The sequence below is a fragment of the Salvelinus sp. IW2-2015 genome, unplaced genomic scaffold (genome assembly GCF_002910315.2).
Source record: "Salvelinus sp. IW2-2015 unplaced genomic scaffold, ASM291031v2 Un_scaffold1028, whole genome shotgun sequence".
NCBI lineage: Eukaryota > Metazoa > Chordata > Actinopteri > Salmoniformes > Salmonidae > Salvelinus > Salvelinus sp. IW2-2015.
The window spans coordinates 133,428-154,514 of NW_019942694.1; the positions used below are offsets into that span (position 1 = coordinate 133,428).

Genomic DNA, 21,087 nt, shown 5'->3' on the forward strand with positions numbered 1-21,087 from the left:
CACATAGTTTATAGTTTTAAGTAGTATCTGTTAAAGAGTTTAGTGATAACTGTTTAAGTTATAAGATAGTCATAATGATGTAGATATTAGTTTAGTTAAGTAGTATGTTAAAGTACCGCGTCTCATCAGTGGAATTTACGCCTCTACCATTGTCCCTATAGCTTTCAGTTAACAAAAGAATACCCTTCATGTCTACACACGTAATAATTATAAGGTTACGACCAACACATGTACCGTCTTCCATTACGTTCAAAAGAATTAGTATAGGTTCTCAAAGTCCAGATTTCACTAACTGATAGATCCGGTGTTCTAAGTGTCGTGTTATAAATCGTACTAGTTACACCTCTCTACGACCGACCATATGCTCACCTTAGTTAAGCAGCCATCGTCCTTCGAAACACTATGTTACTCCAAGAAATGTACGATACGTCCAGTCTCTCTCCTCTCTACGCCACTTCTATCTGCACTACTCCATTCTCACTACCCCATTGTTCGATTTGCCTGTGCTCGTGCCAGACGACGATCCCGATACACAGAAGACGGCCACATTTCCCCTTAACAACCAGCCGTTCTCCATTTCACATCTTTCATAAGACACTAACTACTTATATATTACCGTCTTCTCAACCCACCCAGGTATAACTGCTCACACATAATCTTAATTCCCATATCTGCAACCCTCCTACCCATTGTCATACAAACTATCTTTACCACACTACCTATTGTTACAACTCAGCCCCACTTCCTATTATTAACTCCCCATTTCAGATAACCATAATCTCCTTAACTCTATCACGTGAGTCCGTTCTTACACCCTGACTTACCCCTATAGGCCTAGTGGCGCTTCAACCCAATACAACCCTCAGCATCATTATAAACAACTTACCAACTCACTTAATCACTATACTATGTATTTACTTAAACCCTATCCTTAATTCCCACTATACAACGACACCAAAACTTACTGAAGCTGACATATACCTTCGTCACTCTCGGTACACAACCTACTTTTGCACCTCTAACCCCTACACTACTCCACTATCAACCATATAGCTTTACTAGACTCGATTACTCACACTCATACCATATTCTACACCGGAACCAACTATTCAACCCACCTTAAGTTCTTAATATACCTACTAACTATTCCTAATTTTATTTAAGCCACACACCAACGCTATACCCTGCATGCCTCCTCTACGTACTAACTTCCTCTACCCTATTTTCCTACGCTTGCGTTCTAAGTTCTTTTTACCTCTTTGCCACATATTCACATCTACCACCGCTGAGTTTGTACGCCTACTAGCTCACTCTACCCCATCTACGTACCTATGTATAACTATCCATCACTCGCCATCTAAACCCCTCTCATATACCTACTACCTTTCTCCCCCTATCAACTATACGGATCCTCATATCACATATAAAACTACTCGTCCGTCTGTTCAACTCTAATATTCACTCTTATAGGAAATCTTCATAGCCAACAACACAGGAAAATTGTCTTCTCACTAGGATGCCAAAACAACAGGTTGTATTTTTCAGCGTTGAACTTAACTGTCTAAATATTTTATGACACATCGATCAAGAATGTCAATCTGGGATACAACTACAACTCCTGAACAACAGACTTCCACGCACATCGTGACACTATAACCTGAAAAGGATATGTGTCCCTGCATCACAGGGAGGGGTCCCCACACAATCGACACATGAACACTAAGATCACACCAGTATCTTCGGGAAACGCTACCAACGAACCGCAGCTACTTGTCGCGCTCGCCTCACTGTAGAGCCTTGCATTCCATAACCCGTATGACCCCATCGCATTAATGCTGTTATACACTCTCATCGATCACATGGTTGATCTCGCCACTCCAAGCCTTTGCCAGTTCATGCCTCGCTAGTGAAGAGATCGATCACCCATTCCATACATATCCCACTCTCAATCCCAGAATCAATCTTCCCTCCGGGCGGTGACATACCAATAGGCACCGAAGTCGCCTCGTCCATCCCCGTCTACCTCGAGCCCTCACCACCCGGTCCCAGACGTGCTCCCGATATGGCGCTTGAGATTGCGTGCCTGCTCCCCGTCATCAGCGCCGCCAATGAGCGCCCCGAGCTCATAACCCTTCATCACTATAAACAACTGGTTATCTTTGGCAGCGAATACCATACTCTCATAGCTCGATTCAATTCCTCCCCCGCTTGACTCCGATCCGCACTAGATTACTCAGCTCACTGTGAACATATGCTCGAGATGCCTCCACCATCCGTCCATGCATCTCAGTCCGACTACACAACCATCCAACCATCCAACTCATTCCACCTCACTGACTATCTAATAGCCTAATCTGTCACAGTTATAGGCATAGCCGATTGCGTCCTAACCCCATGCGACCACCAGTACCTCACACAGCTCTATCGTACTCGCCCTCCCACCAATATCCAACTCTGCTCACACGCGTCTGAGGAACACGGAGTGTTATCTACGCCTCTCTCCTACGCATGCACACGTGTAGATCATTCGAGCAAGACTATCGACACTAACACCCACTTACCCGCTATACTCTATCACATATACACAGTAAGATTCCTCAAGCTTCACACTGATGCCTCTCATAGAACCAATACCCTTGACTCCAGAACCCCCACTCTGAACTATCCGGACTCTCAACATCCCCCCCATACAACACACACGTCATAAAGCTTATCCCGCTCAAGCAACATAGCAGGCTCGTCTTCAATCGTCCTGCAATCTCCTCTCCGCGAACTAACACCGCTCACTCATCTACTACCACTCATCACCCGCACCTCACCATTATCTCTCGCCTGGCGTGGATCAACATCACTCGTCGCCCCTTAAGCTGGAATCCTCCGCGCACGTGAAATCCTTATGAGCTCTCATCTATATCCTACGTACCATCCAGCCCCCAGATCCTCCAGAGCTCAATTCTTTGACCACGTATATGGCGCACCAACGAATCGTCAATGCCGCGGGATCCTGTCTCGGTCAGCAGCGATCTATACATTACCGACCAGAGACTCCTCATCCAAGCTCTGTACCAGACCTCTCCTCCGCACCTCACTTGCAGATAACTAGTCTGACCGGCACACCTGCATGGAGCAGATTGTTAGCCCGCTTCTCTCGTCGTAACTCAAGCGTGTGACCAGATGTAGCTTCGCCCACCTCATCGCATCACCTGTGCGTCACTCCATCCATCTGCAACGGCGATTATCGGGTTGCACGACGCTACACCATCTTTACGTTCTGCAGGCTGTCGTTTGACACACCTCGCTGAGTGGTTTCTGCCACATGGCGGATGGACGATCAAGCTGAGTCCGCCCCGCTCCACTCTCACTGTAGCACTATTCTTCGGCTCGTCTCCTCCCTCCAGTAGCCGCGCATCATATATCGCCAATTAATCCTCATCCCCTCCCTGCCTATCACAACTGCCCACACCACTCTGCATCCTATGGCCCCCTCCTACTCGTGACTCGAGATGCGCACTCTCTACACTTACAGGCCATACTCGTCTCAGATATCAGACCTGTACGCCGGCGAACCCCACCTGGGCATCCTTTTCTTTTTTGAGTCTATGTTTCTCTGTATAGCAGATCCGCGACACATAAGTACTCTGGGTGAACACTCCCTGATGTCTCTCTCAGTTTCCCATAGATCGTGACTTCAATTGCTACGGTCTAGTCAAGCTGTTAGTGTCTAATACTTACCGTTCCAGCAGGTGCCCTGTTCATCATTATATGTTTATGGATTCACTGAACAAGCGCACCGTGAGAAAAAGGCGCTTTGAATTAACTATAACTATCTTTAACTATAACTATCTTTAACTATAACTATCTTTAACTATAACTATCTTTAACTATAACTATCTTTAACTATAACTATCGTCATCTGTAACTATATTCATCTAAACTCAGCAAAAAAGGAAAYGTCCTCTCACTGGATGCCAACAACAACAGTGTTTATTTTCAGTGAACTTAACATGTGTAAATATTTTAATGAACATATCAAGAATGATCAACTGGGACATAAACTGAACAAGTTCCACAGACATGTGACTAACAGAAATGGAATAATGTGTCCCTGAACAAAGGGGAGGGGTCAAAATCAAAAGAAACAGTCAGTATCTGGTGTGGCCACCAGCTGCATTAAGTACTGCAGTGCATCTCCTCCTCATGGACTGCACCAGCTTTGCCAGTTCTTGCTGTGAGATGTTACCCCATTCTTCCACCAAGGCCCAGACATTTCTGGGGGGAATGGCCCGAGCCGTCACCCTCCGACCCAACCGGTCCCAGACGTGCTCAATGGGATTGAGATCCGGGCTCTTCGCTGGCCATGGCAGAACACTGACATTCCTGTCTTGCAGGAAATCACGCACAGAACGAGCAGTATGGCTGGTGGCATTGTCATGCTGGAGGGTCCAACCTCCAGGTCATGTCAGGATGAGTCTGCAGGAAGGGTACCACATGAGGGAGGAGGATGTCTTCCCTGTAATGCACAGTGTTGAGATTGCCTGCAATGACAACAAGCTCAGTCCAATGATGCTGTGACACACTGGCCCAGACCATGACGGACCCTCCACCTCCAAATCTATCCCGCTCCAGAGTACAGGCCTCGGTGTAATGCTCATTCCTTCGACGATTAACGCGAATCCGACCATCACGCCTGGTGAGACAAAACCGCGACTCGGAAGTGGAGAGCACTTTTGCCAGTCCTGTCTGGTCCAGGTTTCTGCCCATTGGCGACGTTGTTGCCGGAGATGTCTGGTGAGGATCTGCCTTACAACAGGCCTACAAGCCCTGTCCAGCCTCTCTCAGCCTATTGCGAACAGTCTGAGCACTGATGGAGAGATTGTGCGTTCCTGGTGTAACTCGGGCAGATGTTGTTGCCATCCTGTACCTGTCCCGCAACTGTTATGTTGGGATGTACCAATCCTGTGCAGGTGTTGTTACATGTGGTTTGCCACTGCGAGGACGATCAGCTGTCCGTCCTGTCTCCTTGTAGCACTGTCTTAGGCGTCTCACAGTACGGACATTGCAATTTATTGTCCTGGCCACATCTGCAGTCCTCATGCCTCCTTGCAGCATGCCTAAGCACGTTCACGCAGATGAGCAGGGACCCTGGGCACTTTCTTTTGGTGTTTTTAGAAAGTCAGTAGAAAGGCCTCTTTAGTGTCCTAATTTTCATAGATGTGACCTTAATTGCCTACGGTCTGTAAGCTGTTAGTGTCTAAATGACCGTTCCACAGGTGCATGTTCATTATTGTTTATGATTCACTGAACAAGCACGGGAAAAAGGGCTTGAACCCTGTACAATGAAGTTCTGTGAAGTCATTTGTATTTTTACAAATTATCTTTGAAAGGCAGTGTCCTGAAAAAGGGTGTTTCTTTTTATCCTGAGTTTATAACTATTCTTTAACTATAGCTACAGTTGAAGTCGGAAGTTTACATACACCTTTCACAATTCCTGACATTTAATCCTTGTAAAGTTCCCTGTTTAGGTCAGTTAGGATCACCACTTTATTTAAGAATGTGAAATGTCAGAATAATAGTATAGAGAATTATTTATTTAATATTTTATTTATTTTATCACATTCCCAGTGGGTCAGAAGTTACATACACTCAATTACTATTTGGTAGCATTGCCTTTAAATTGTTTAACTTGAGTCAAACATTACGGGTAGCCTTCCACAAGCTTCCCATAATAAGTTCGGTGAATTTTGGCCCATTCCTCCTGACAGAGCTGGTGTAACTGAGTCAGGTTTGTAGGCCTCCTTGCTCGCACACGCTTTTTCAGTTCTGCCCACACATTTTATATTGGATTGAGGTCAGGGCTTTGTGATGGCCACTCCAATACCTTGACTTTGTTGTCCTTAAGCCATTTTGCCACAACTTTGGAAGTATGCTTGGGTCATTGTCTATTTGGAAAACCCATTGCGACTAAGCTTTAACCTCCTGACCGATGTCTTGAGATGTTGTTCCAATATATCCACATAATTTTCCTCCCTCATGATGCCATCTATTTTGTAAGTGCACCAGTCCCTCTTGAAGCAATGCACCCCCACAACATGATGCTGCCACCCCTTGCTTCACAGTTGGGATGGTGTTCTTTCCTCCAAACATAACGATGGTCATTTTGGCCAAACATTTATATTTTTGTTCACAGACCAGAAACATTTCTCCAAAAAGTACGATCTTTGTCCCCATGTGCAGTTGCAAACCGTACTCTGGCTTTTTTATGGGTTTTGGAGCAGTGGCTTCTTCCTTTCTGAGCGGCCTTTCAGTTATGTCGATATAGGACTCGTTTTACTGTGGATATAGATACTTTTGTACCTGGATTGATTTGCACCTTTCGCACCAAAGTACGTTCATCTCAGGAGACAGAACGCGTCTCCTTCCTGGGCGGTATGACGGCTGTGTGGTCCCATGGTGTTTATACTTGGGTTCTATTGTTTGTACAGATGAGCGTGGTACCTTCAGGCGTTTGGAAATTGCTCCCACGGATGAACCAGACTTGTGGAGGTCTACAGTTTTTCTGAGGTCTTGGCGATTTCTTTTGATTTTCCCATGAGTCAAGCAAAGAGGCACTGAGTTTGAAGGTAGAGCTTGAAATACATACACAGGTACACCTCCAATTGACTTAAATTATTGAATTAGCCTTCAGAAGCTTCTAAAGCCATGACATCACTTTCTGGAATTTTCCAAACTGTTTTAAAGCACAGTCAGCTTAGTGATGTAAACTTCTGACCCACTGGAATTGTGATACAGTGAATTATAAGTGAAATAATCTGTCTGTAAACAATTGTTGGAAAAATAATCACATGTGCATGTACAAAGTAGATGTCCTAACCGACTTGCCAAAACTATAGTTTGTTAACAATACATTTTTGGAGTGGTTGAAAAACGAGTTTTAATGACTCCAACCTAGGTTTTTGTAAACTTCCGACTTCAACTGTATCGTTAATAAAGACGTATTGACTCATAGCATATAGGTTAATAAAAAATCACAAGAACAAAAAGTGCAGCAGAATGGATTTTCATCTCTTGAACCTTGAACCTTGCCTCCGCAGATTGTCCACATGGGTTGGGTGTGTGGAAACCCGCATGCTGATGATGCTGGTCCATCGAGTACCTTCAAGTTCCTGGCATTGAGAGGCCCTTGGCTCTACGTCTTCAGTAGTCCTCCTGTATGAACCTCCCATTGATTTCCTCTTCATCCATTAACTGTTCAGGAGTGCAATGATTTACAAGTTCATCTTTTATCCCACCATGATAGTCCATTAAATGTTCCTTTAGCCGGGAGCATGTTGGTGGGCTGCACTCAGTGTGTAGCTACAGTGGTTATTCTGGATCTTTTCATTCCTGCTTTTACAATTACATCATATATTTCTGAAATGAGTGTTGAGCTGGACCCTGAACCACCCTCTAATGAAACCATGTAATTGTCTTCCCTAGGTCAGGTTATGTGGTTGAGTAACATGGGTTAATGCAGAGCTTCCAAATGATGTTGGTCAAGCACACTATATGTTGGTTCCTTTTACTTTGGTTCAAAGTGTCTTAAATCCTGTCTGTAAGACATTACATTGATGAGAAAATGAAGGCTTGTAATATACACTCACTACCCCCCCCCCCTTCCATCTCAGGTTAGTGCAACTGACTGGGGACAAGCTGAAACCCTGTATATCCTTTATGAGGTTCTGTTCAAGGTTCATAAGGTATGTTCAAAGTTCACATGCAGAATAAGATAATAGAATCGACTGTTACCGGAATTTGAATTATGTGCATGGGTACTCAACATGTTGTGTGAATCATGTATCGATGTAGATGTGCACCAACATGACAGTTACTCGTACAGAAGCCTATTCATATCAAGTGGAAATATGGTTCCCAGTGAATAGAACTGATGACACTCTTCATGTTGGATGTGGTGTTGTAGCTGTGGATGGCAGAGGACTGCTGGATCCAAGCCAAGTTCTACCTCGGCCTCCAGCAGGATGAGGAGCTGCAGGACGGCGAGCCTTTCTGTTTCAGTATCCTGGTCGGCCACGGCCAGAGTCACACCTTCAGTGTGGAGATGACCTCTGACCTCGCCGTGTGGGAGAAGTCCTTCCAAAGAGCCGTCTTTATGGAGGTGCAGAGAATCGGGGTATGTGGAACAGCAAAGTGGTTTGTTTGGAAATGATGTGATATGCTTGGAGGGGTTCTTATAAGTAGTGCTGAGATATGACTGACATTTTGCTAATTTTGAACTGGGCCACATTCCTCAGAGAGCCTTCATAGTGTTATCACACATTGAAAAATGTTAACTGCAGCAAAATACAGAGCCAACCCAGTGGGCACACCATATCACTCTAAAGTGGATAACTGGGTCATAATAGGTTGAGTCGTTGATCAATGAGAAATAATTAAAGTTAAAGAACAGGACTAAATTAATTCTAACTTTAAATTAACTTTCACAAAAAAAGTTTGATTTGATTTAGTCCTATTCTTTATCTTCAATTTTTGGTTGAGGTGGAGACGTGAATCGAGCATATCAATTATTAATTTAAATGATATGTGAGTGATATATATAGTATGGACATATTTCATTTGCTCTGTTAAACTTATCCTGTGGAATGACTTTGACAGGAACAGTGAATCTATTTTGTTTTTAAGTGTAGATTGCTCAACAATCATTCTCACGGTAGCACATTGGTAATAGCCAGGGACAAGTATCATAGCTGAGCAGGGCTTGATTAAAATCCTGAATAGGAGACCAAAGGGTAACTGTAGATACATAAATTCTCCAGTAGGAGGTGCTTCCCAGTGTATTTAAAAAATAAAACATTCTGATAGTGGATATACTGTAACGTTGAAGACTTGACATTGTATAAAATATGTTGAATTTATACCTTTAAAACAAAGTTAGTCTATGTTGAAATTCGGTTAACATGATAACATAATCCCGTGGTTGAAATTTCACCCTCAAAACAACAGTTGTACTTTAAAAAAAAATGTTATCCAATGTATTTTCCATTAGATTCCACGTCACAATATGTTGACAAATTACGTTGAAACAACGTTGATTCTACCAGTTTTGTGCCTGGTGGGAATACATTAAATTCAGCAATGCATTCATTTTTATAATCTGTTCCTTTCAGTGGATTATTCAAGAAAAGTACTCAAGAGTTCATGTGACAAAGCTTTGCAAAATACAAAAATGTTTGTCATTATGAGGAAGAACATACTTAATGCATTTGGGGGAGGGGGGGGGAGGGGGGGAGGGGGGGGGGGACAATACAACTGTTAGGCTATGTGATTGTTATTTATGGAAACCTTAATTGTCCAAATAGGTAACATTTCAGAGATACAAAGTGGATTTTAATTACTGATCCAGGGCCTGCTTTAATATTCTCTCCGACAAGGAAATCAATTGCACAGAGAATTGGAAGACGGGCAGTTTCTTTTCACGGTTTGTTCCTTTTAAAAACATGAGTGTTTAAGTTTAATAAAATGTAGCTTAAAGGGATCTGAAGAATTAGTCCTCACCTCATTGAACCATTAAATTGCCTGTTACGGTAACGTCTGTATCATTATGGTGATGAGCTCTGTTACGGTAAAGTCTGTATCATTATGGTGATGAGCTCTGTTACGGTAAGGTCTGTAGCATTATGGGTGATGAGCTCTGTTACGGTAAGGTCTGGCATGATGGTGATGAGCTCTGTTACAGTAAGGTCTGTAGCATTATGGGTGATGAGCTCTGTTACGGTAAGGTCTGCAGCATTATGGTGATGAGCTCTGTTACGGTAGGTCTGTAGCATTATGGTGATGAGCTCTGTTACGGTAAGGTCTGTAGCATTATGGTGATGAGCTCTGTAACGGTAAGGTCTGTAGCATTATGGTGATGAGCTCTGTTACGGTAAGGTCTGTAGCATTATGGGTGATGAGCTCTGTTACGGTAAGGTCTGTAGCATTATGGTGATGAGCTCTGTTACGGTAAGGTTTGTAGCATTATGGGTGATGAGCTCTGTTACGGTAAGGTCTGTAGCATTATGATGATGAGCTCTGTTACGGTAAGGTTGTAGCATTATGGGTGATGAGCTCTGTAGTAAGGTCTGTAGCATTATGGTGATGAGCTCTGTTACGGTAAGGTCTGTAGCATTATGGTGATGAGCTCTGTTACGGTAAAGTTTAGCATTATGATGATGAGCTCTGTTACGGTAAGGTCTGTAGCATTATGGTGATGAGCTCTGTTACGGTAAGTTCTGTAGCATTATGGGTGAGAGTCTGTACGGTAAGTCTGTAGCATTATGGTGATGAGCTCTGTTACGGTAAGGTCTGTAGCATTATGGGTGATGAGCTCTGTTACGTAAGGTCTGTAGCATTATGGTGATGAGCTCTGTTACGGTAAGGTCTGTAGCATTATGGGTGATGAGCTCTGTTACGGTAAGGTCTGTAGCATTATGGTGATGAGCTCTGTTACGGTAAGTGTCTGTAGCATTATGGTGATGAGCTCTGGGTAAGGTCTGATATGGTATGAGCTGTGTAGAGTAGTCTCTGAGTTGAGACTGTAACGTAAGGTCTGTAGCATTATGGTGATGAGCTCTGTACGTAAGGTGAGTGTGCATGAGTGGTATGAGCTCTGTTACGTAAGGTCTGTAGCATTATGGGTGATGAGCTCTGTTACGTGTAAGGTCTGTACATATGGTGATGAGCTCTGTTACGGTAAGGTCTGTAATTATGGGTGATGAGCTCTGTTACGGTAAGGTCTGTAGCATTATGGGATGAGCTCTGTTACGGTAAGGTCTGTAGATTATGGTGATGAGCTCTGTTACGGTAAGGTCTGTAGCATTATGGGTGATGAGCTCTGTTACGGTAAGGTCTGTAGCATTATGGTGATGAGCTCTGTTACGGTAAGGTCTGTAGGATGATGGTGATGAGCTCTGTTATCGTAAGGTCTGCAACAATATGGGTGATGAGCTCTGTTACGGTAAGGTCTGTAGCATTATGGGATGAATGAGCTCTGTTACGGTAAGGTCTGTAGCATTATGGTGATGAGCTCTGTTACAGTAAGGTCTGTAGCATTATGGTCTTCCTTTCAGTATTTAATGTATTTTTATTTAATCTTTCATATTATCTTTACCTGTATATGTAAAAGATTTGCTAAAGGTTAGACTGCATTAAATTACTTAGATACTCATCATTACAGCCAAAAGGTACAGGCTCTTACACTAGACTGACTCACCACGGCTAATGATAGGAATAACCTACTCAATCTACACAGTGGGCTTGCTACTGTCAACCGTGTGTATAGAGGTGTTATTGATTGTTTCAAGACAAAAGTACCAATAGGGTCATTTCTGATAGTCACATACAGCATTTTAAAGGAATGTAAAGGGATTCATAACACCTGAAGTGTCTTTATGAGCGTCGCAGGACACTTCATAACACCTGATGTGTCTTTATGAGTGCCGCAGGACACTTCATAACACCTGGCTTAGCACCGTCTGAAAAACTGGACACTCGTCAAAACCTTTACAGATTTTTTTTCACAATTAGATTTGATGTTTTTCCACAATAACTATGGTCCCTTTTTGAACTCATTTCTTTTCATGATCATTCATTTGAACCAAGAGTAAAAAAGTATGCTAGATGTCAAGTCGGGACCTCATGGAATGGCCGGCAGGGTTCTGTATAATCCTCCTCTTCAAAAGCAGCCAACCAAAGGCAAAAGGCTAAGTAAAAAGCACAGTTAAGCCCGAGGGCCATGATGCTCAGGAACCCCTTTAACTACAGACATGTATAAATAATACAAAGGAAAGAACCTGTCAGAAGAGATGTAAATCACTGCAGTGCTGAAATACATTTCAAGGGCAAAGTGTGAACCGACAAAATTCCACAATTTGGTACTGCATCAACTGTCCTCACCAACCCATGTCAGTTATACTGTTAATGCCATCTGACTGTTAAATACTGTTAAATAGCCATCACTAGCACATTAGAGGCTGCTGCGCTATATATATATATATATATATATAGACTTGAAATGACTGGCCGCTTTAATAATGGAACACTAGTCACGTTAATAATGTTTACAGTATACACTGTATTCTATACTATTTTGTATCTTAGTCTATGCAGCTCTGACATTGCTCGCCCAAATATTTATATTTTCTTAATTACTTTAGATTTGTGTGTGTTGTTGTGAAATTGTTAGATATTACTGTTAGATATTACTGTTAGATATTACTGCACTGTTGGCGCAAGAAACACAAGCAATTCTCTAAATGTGCAATAACATCTGCTAAACACTTGTATGTGACAAATACCGTTTTATTTGATTTGATATTAAACTAGAAAATGTAATCACACAGCTTAAATGGTTAACCAGACACATGTTCCAAATATTAATTGGCTGTTGATCTGACAATCTTTGAAGGCAAATATATCCATTTATGTTCCATAGAGTGCATGTGTGGTCATGGATAGTTCAGGATCATGATTCCAAGGGGCTCAATTAAGTGTCCTCTTAATTCTGAGGACATTCCTTAGGCAAGTTCTCAACTGTACCAGAAGAAAATGTCAACATATGAACTGCAGACTCAAAGAAAAAATTAAGCCCAATGAAATAACAGCCTCTCTTAATCTTTCATAGACTGAACCCTTGAAAGTAGGAACACTTGGTCATGTCCTGTGTACTCTGATGTATCCTGTACTTCAGTGGACCGGGACTTACTGTTTTTTTTTAGTTTTTTTTTTTTAAATACAACATTAATATGACATACAGTAGTTGGCCTTATACACTACAAATAACATAGTTGGCCTTGTAAACTACAAATAACATAGTTGGCCTTGTAAACTACAAATAACATAGTTGGCCTTGTACACTAATAACATAGTTTGGCCTTGTACACTACAAATAACATAGTTGCCTTGTACACTCAAATAACATAGTTGGCCTTGTAAACTACAAATAACATAGTTGGCCTTGTACAACTACAAATAACATAGTTGGCCTTGTAAACATCACAAATAACATAGTTGGCCTTGTAAAACTACAAATAACATAGGTTGCCTTGTACACTACAAATAACATAGTTGGCCTTGTACACTACAAATAACATAGTTGGCCTTGTAAACTACAAATAACATAGTTGGCCTTGTAAACTACAAATAACATAGTTGGCCTTGTAAACTACAAATAACATAGTTGGCCTTGTAAACTACAAATAACATAGTTGGCCTTGTAAACTACAAATAACATAGTTGGCCTTGTAAACTACAAATAACATAGTTGGCCTTGTAAACTACAAATAACATAGTTGGCCTTGTAAACTACAAATAACATAGTTGGCCTTGTAACTACAAATAACATAGTTGGCCTTGTAACTACAATAACATAGTTGGCTTGTAACTACAAATAACATAGTTGGCCTTGTAAACTACAAATAACATAGTTGGCCTTGTACACATGAGGACATAGTTGGCCATGTAACTACAAAACATAGTTGGCCTTGTAAACTACAAATAAATAGTTGGCCTTGTAAACTACAAATAACATAGTTGGCCTTGTACCCTAAAAACAATAACATAGTTGGCCTTGTACACTATGAGGACATAGTTGGCCATGTAAACTACAAATACACATAGTTGACCTTGTAAACTACAATAACATAGTTGGCCTTGTAACTACAAATAACATAGTTGGCCTTGTACCTACAAATAACATAGTTGGCCTTGTAAACTACAAATAACATAGTTGGCCTTGTAAACTACAAAATAACATAGCTGGCCTTGTAAACTACAATAACATAGTTGGCCTTGTACACTAAATACATAGTTGGCCTTGTAACTACAAATACACATAGTTGGCCTTGTAACTACAATAACATAGTTGGCCTTGTACACTACAAATAACATAGTTGGCCTTGTAACTACAAATAACATATTTGGCCTTGTACACTACAAATACATAGTTGGCCTTGTAAACTACAAATAACATAGTTGGCCTTGTAAACTACAAATAACATAGTTGGCCTTGTAAACTACAAAGAACATAGTTGGCCTTGTTAAACTACAAATAACATAGTTGGCCTTGTAAACTAAACAATAACATAGTTGGCCTTGTAACTACAAATAACATAGTTGGCCTTGTAAACTACAAATAACATAGTTGGCCTTGTAAACTACAAAGGACATAGTTGGCCTTGTAAACTACAAATGACATAGTTGGCCTTGTAAACTACAAATAACATAGTTGGCCTTGTAAACTACAAATAACATAGTTGGCCTTGTAAACTACAAAGGACATAGTTGCCTTGTAACTACAAAGACATAGTTGGCCTTGTACACTACAATAACATAGTTGGCCTTGTAACTACAAAGGACATAGTTGATCTTGTAAACTACAAAGAGACATAGTTGGCCTTGTACACTACAAATAACATAGTTGGCCTTGTAAACTACAAATAACATAGTTGGCCTTGTAAACTACAAATAACATAATTGGCCTTGTAAACTATGAAGGATATACAGTGCATTCGGAAAGTATTCAGACCCATTGACGTTTTCCACATTTTGTTACCTTACAGCCTTATTCTAAAATTTATTAAATGCATTTTTCCCTCATCAATCTACACACAATTCCCCATAATGACAAAGCAGAAATTTTAGCACATTTATACAAAATTTAAAAGCAGAAATACCTTATTTACCTACGTTTTCAAACCCTTTGCTATGAGAATCAAATTGAGCTGAGGTGCATTCTGTTTCCATTGATTATCCTTGATGTGTTTTTACAACTTGATTGGAGTCCACTTGTGGTAAATTCAATTGATTGGACATGATTTGGAAAGGCACACACCTGTCTAGATAAGGTCCGACAGTTGACAGTGCATGTCAGAGCAAAAACCAAGCCATGAGGCCGAAGGAATTGTCTGTAGAGCTCCGAGACAGGATTGTGTCGAGCCACAGATCTGGGGAACGGTACCAAAACATTTCTGCAGTATTGAAGGTCCCCAAGAACACAGTGGCCTCCATCATTCTAAAATGGAAGAGGTTTGGAACCAACAAGACTCTTCCTAGAGCTGGCCAAACGGCGAAACTTAGCAATCAAGGGAGAAGGAGTCTTGGTCAGGGAGGTAACCAAGAACCCGATGGTCACTTTGACAGAGCTCCAGAGTTTGTCTGTGGAGATGGGAGAACCTTCCAGAAGGACAGCCATCTCCGCAGCACTCCACCAATCAGGCCTTTACGGTAGAGAGGCCAGACGGAAGCCACTTCTCAATTAAAGGCTCATGACAGCCTGCTTGGAGTTTGCCAGAAGGCACCCAAATGACGCTCAGACCATGAGAAACAAGATTCTCTGGTCTGATGAAACCAAGATTGAACTCTTTGGCCTGAATGCCAAGCGTCATGTCTGGAGGAAACTGGCACCATCCCTACGGTGTAGCATGGTGGTGGCAGCATCATGCTGTGGGGATGTCTTTCAGCGGCAGGGACTGGGAGACTAATCAGGATCGAGGGAAAGTTTAACAGAGCAAAGTACAAAAGATCCTTGATGAAAACCTGCTCCAGAGCTCTCAGGACCTCAGTCTGGGGTGAAGGTTCACCTTCCAACAGGATAACGACCCTAAGCACACAGCCAAGACAACACAGGAGTGGCTTCGGGACAAGTCTTTGAATGTCCTTGAGTGGCCCAGCTAGAGCCCAGACTTGAACCCGATCTAACATCTCTGGAGAGACCTGAATATAGCTGTGCTGCAACACTCCCCATCCAACCTGACAGAGCTTGAGAGGATCTGCAGAGAAGAATGGGAGAAATTCCCCAAATACAGGTGTGCCAAGCTGGTAGTGTCATATCCAAGAAGACTCAAGGCTGTAATCGCTGCCAAAGGTGCTTCAACTAAGTACTTAATAAAGGGTCTGAATACTTATGTGAATGTGATTTAAAAAAATATATGTGTATACATTTGCAAACATTTCTAAAAACTCAATTTAGCTCTGTCATTGTGGGGTACTGTTTGTAGATTGATGAGGGGTGAAACAACAATTTAATCCATTTTAGAATAAGGTTGTAACGTAATAAAATGTGGAAAAAGTCAAGTGGTCTAAATACTTTCCGAATGCACTGTATGTCCTTCCTAGTTTACAAGGGTAACTATGAAGGACGTAGTTGGCCTGGTACACTATGAAGGACATAGTTTGGCTTGGGTACACCGATGAAGGACGTAGTTGGCCTGGTACACTATGAAGGACGTAGTGGCCTGGTACACTATGAAGGACGTAGTTGGCTGGTACACTATGAAGGACGTAGCTGGCCTGGTACACTATGAAGGACGTAGTTGGCCTTGTACACATGAGGACGTAGTTGGCCTGGTACACTATGAAGGACGTAGTTGGCCTTGTCACTTGAAGGACGAGTTGGCCTGGTACACTATGAAGGACGTAGTTGGCCTTGTACACTATGAAGGACGTAGTTGCCTGGTACACTATGAAGGACGTAGTTGGCCTGTGACACTATGAAGGACGTAGTTGGCCTGGTACCTATGACGGACTGTTGCCTGGTACACTATGAAGGCACGTAGTTGGCCTTGTTACCTATGAAGGACGTAGTTGGCCTTGTACACTATGAAGGACGTAGTTGGCCTGGTACACTATGAAGGACGTAGTTGGCCTTGTACACTATGAAGGACGTAGTTGGCCTGGTACACTATGAAGGCCGTAGCTGGCCTGGTACACTATGAAGGACGTAGTTGCCTTGTCACTATGAAGGATCGTGGCCTGGTACACTATGAAGGACGTAGCTGGCCTGGTACACTATGAAGGACGTAGTTGGACTTGTAACTACTAAAGACATACTTAGCCTGTACACTATGACGACTCTGGGAGGAATCCCTGTCCTGCGAATGATCGAGCATTGTGGTCCATGTCGCAGCAGAACCACAAATACAAATAGAATAGAATAAATTGTCTATGTGTATTCTCTGACTGAGCCTAGTCTGAACATTTCCTGAGGTGTACAATGTGGGCAGCACAAAAGGCATAATTAAATTGTGGTCTTTTACCCCTCTGTCACTCTGTGAAAAAGCAATAATAATTTGCATTTCTCACCATTAATTATGTCAACTTGGGACATTATCCTTGGGAGACAAATGAGATGTGATGAAGTATTTATATTAGCTGGTGATGCCAGTTCTCCAGCCAATTAGACAAGCCTCCTGTGGTTCAACCAGAGTTGAACTAAGTCTCCTGTGGTTTCAGAAAAGCTCTGAACAGATTTGAAGTTGGGCTAAGTCTCCTGTGGTTTCAGAAAAGCTCTGAACAGAGTTGAAGTTGAACTAAGTCTCCTGTGGTTTCAGAAAAGCTCTCAACGAGTTGAACTTGGGCTAAGTCTCCTGTGGTTTCAGAAAAGCTCTCAACAGAGTTGAAGTTGGGCTAAGCCCCTGTGGTTTCAGAAAAGCTCTCAACAGAGTTGAACTTGGGCTAAGTCCTCCTGTGGTTTCAGAAAAGCTCTCAACAGAGTTGAAGTTGGGCTAAGTCTCCTGTGGTTTCAGAAAGTCTCAACAGAGTTGAACTTGGGCTAACCCCTGTGGTTTCAGAAAAGCTCTCAACAGAGTTGAACTTGGGCTAAGCCTGGAACTGAAAACTGATTGGATGGGCGTCAGCTTTAAAAAAAAAACATTTATTTAGGACAAACCTACACGGTTTGTCCCTTACAGTTTTACATGGAGTTAGGTGTTTATTTAACCCTTATTTTCCCAGGTAAGTTGACTGAGAACACATTCTCATTTACAGCAACAACATGGGGAACAGTTACAGGAATGAGACAATTGTAAGCTGGGGATGATTAGGTGACTGTGTGAGGCCCCGATTGGGAAATTAGCCAGGACACCCGTTTAACATCTGATCTGAAAGACAGCACCCTACACAGGGCAATGTCCCGAATCACTACCCTGGGGCATTGGGATATTTTTTTAGACCAGAGGAAAGGGTACCTCCTATTCGGCCCTCCAACACCACTTCTAGCAGCATCTGGTCTCCCATCCAGGGACCAACCCTGCTTAGCTTCAGAAGCAAGCAAGCAATGGGATGCAGGGTGGTGTGCTGCAGGGTGGTGTGCTGCAGGGTGGTGTGCTGCTGGTATTGGTGTATTCACATTAAACTTAGACAGAGTCATACTCATGAGCCAATTTAATATATGTTTTTCGTTGTATTATGTCGAGTAGAACGACAGCACTAACCCTAAATCTGGAATAGACATTTCTTGAAACCACTGCATGTTGTATTCTCCCAATCCCCGTTGAGGAAGCTTTCCAATTAGCAACGCGTAGTCTGTGTTTAGCGTGACACAACAAATTATCACACAAGGATTTTCTTTTCATGGCAACTCAATTTCATCCAGGCACCTTTGTGGAGAAGAGGTTATTTTTAAACAGCAAGACACTGAAGAGTCCCGCTGCATTCACTGTTCACTGTAGTCAATCATTAAACACAGCAGGTTCCCACCAGCCTTGTGAGAGAGTGTGAAAGGAGCAACACCTGAAATTCACAGCAAAATGTGTCAAACAAAGTGTCCGAAGCGGTAAAGGGAGCGATAGTAGCATTCTGTTTGAGTGGGCTTCATTTGCTGAAGAACGGAAACATGGGGAAGATCGGGTTTCTACACCGAACCTTATTATTTCCACAAAGATCTACACTTCACTACAGAGACACTCCTCACACATCACTGCTTTCAATAAGACTGTGTGAAAAGCATTATGTCACACATTTGGTTSTTCTTGTCAGGGCAGTAAATGGAAGGCTACAGACTGGAGACACCCCCGTAGATATTTCACTTTGTTCTTGCATTTTATATTGTCAGGTTCTGAACAAACAGAGTAAAAAAACTCAAAACGGACAACGAGGAAAAACTCAAACCAAGTTTATTCACCCACTGGGTCATACAGCTGCTAAGACAAGTTATGATTACACAAGCACAGCTATTTATAACCTCTTACTAGGTGGGGTCATCTCCTTACACATCTAGACAGCCAATACACATCAAATCCAATTGTATTAGTCACATGTGCCGAATACAACAGTTGTAGACCTGACAGTGAAATACTTACAAGCTCCTAACCAACAATGCAGTTTAAAACAATATGAATAATAATAATAAATAAAAGGAACAAGATATTAAAGAGCAGCGGTAAAATAACAATAGAGAGACTATATACAGGGGGGTACCGGTACAGAGTCAATGTGCGGGGGCACCGGTTAGTCGAGGTTAATGAGCTAATATGTACATGTAGTTGTTAAAGTGACTATGCATAGATAATAACAGAGAGTAGCAGCGGCGTAAAGGGGGGGGTTTATCAGAACAAAGAAGCTACTGAAGAAAGGTTGAAATAATGTACATGTTCATTGTGTTTCATTGAGGGTCCATCTTAGGTGGGTGGTTTACAAAAGGAGTAGTTAGGAGATCCTGTGTAAGCTTTTTTTTGCGTGAAAGCTCAGGAACTGCTGTCGGGGTCAGAGTACAGTCTACATATGGATTATTGTGAAATGAATTATTCCAATGCTTGAACTTCCTCTGAGCTTTGAATACAGGATCAACAAACAGAATTGTGAACGTGCAATGCTGAAAATAGGCTATCCATTTAATAGCCCTGCTATTGCTGCAGGTGTGTTCAGTCCATTATGCTCGAGAGGAATTTAGATCGTGTCAATTGAGAATTCTTCTAAACTAGTTACAATATACTTATTCATGTTACCATATTAGAACGTATTGATTACTTTACATGTATTAGGAATGTATAGGTTGGGTCAAGGGAGGTGGATAGGAAACTGGGTGTATGGAAAGTTACTGTTTTAATTATTTAACCTTTATTTAACTAGGCAAGTCAGTGAAGAACAAATTCTTATTTTACAATGACGGCCTACCGGGGAAAGTGGGTTAACTGCCTTGTTCAGGGGCAGAATGACAGATTTGTACCTTGTCAGATCGGGGATTCAAACTTGCAACCTTTCGGTTAACTAGTCCAACGCTCTACCACTAGGCTACCCTGCCGCCCCAACTGAGTGTGAGACAAGGGGAAGTGCAGAAAGTTAATATCTGTTCAAACATGTTATTGTTAATATCAATGTTTCTAAGGATGGAGACGAAGGGCAACAGGTCGTCACCGATAAAGCAGGCCAGCTGAAGGGCAACAGGTCGTCACTAATGAAGCAGGCCAGCTGAAGGCAACAGGTCGTCATTGATAAGCAGGCCAGCTGAAGGCACAGGTCGTCACTAATAAGCAGGCCAGCTGAAGGGCAACAGTCGTCACTGATAAGCAGGCCAGCTGAAGGGCAACAGGTCGTCACTGATAAGGCAGGCCAGCTGAAGGGGCAACAGGTCGTCACTGATAAGGCAGGCCAGCTGAAGGGCAACAGGTCGTCACTGATAAGGCAGGCCAAGCTGAAAGGGAACAGGTCGTCACTGATAAGCAGGCCAGCTGAAGGGCAACAGGTCGTCACTGATAAGGCAGGCCAGCTGAAGGCAACAGGTCGTCCACTGATAAGGCAGGCCAGCTGAAGGGCCTCCTACTGCAGTCCCTGTTCACAGAGAGGGCCCACCACAACGACTTCCTACTGCAGTTCCAATGTTCACAGAGAGGGCCCACCAACAACGACCCTCCTACTGCAGTCCCATGTCACAGAGAGGGCCCACCACAACGACTCTCCTACTACAGTTTATGTTCACACAGAGGGCCCACCACAACGACCCTCCTACTGCAGTCCCATGTTCACAGAGAGGGGCCCACCACAACTTACTACTACAGTTCTATGTTCACACAGAGGGGCCACACAGGACCTCCTACTGAGTCCCATTTCACACAGAGGGCCACCACAACGACTTCCTACTGCAGTCCTATGTTCACACAGAGGGCCCACCACAACGACCCTCCTACTGCAGTCTTGTGTCACACACAATCATTTCCACACTCACAAAGGTTCTAGCATAAGGCAGGGCCATGACTACACCAGTGGAGGAACCAATTAAGTTCCTGCCTAGCAACAGAGATGTATCTAATCAAATGGTGGCTACCCAGAGTATTGCACTTT

General features: G+C 42.6%; 1 protein-coding gene across 1 annotated transcript in view; it reads left to right on the forward strand.

Annotated features, from left to right (window-relative positions):
- Window positions 1–4,412: 4,412 nt before the first annotated feature.
- Window positions 4,413–21,087, forward strand: part of LOC112069501 (syntrophin, gamma 2) — a 20,689-nt gene continuing 4,014 nt past the window's right edge. The window contains exons 1-4 of the mRNA XM_024136845.2: window positions 4,413–4,481; window positions 7,092–7,208; window positions 7,665–7,736; window positions 7,958–8,167. Coding sequence (XP_023992613.2) covers window positions 4,413–4,481; window positions 7,092–7,208; window positions 7,665–7,736; window positions 7,958–8,167 — 468 coding nt within the window. The remainder of the gene's footprint in view (window positions 4,482–7,091; window positions 7,209–7,664; window positions 7,737–7,957; window positions 8,168–21,087) is intronic.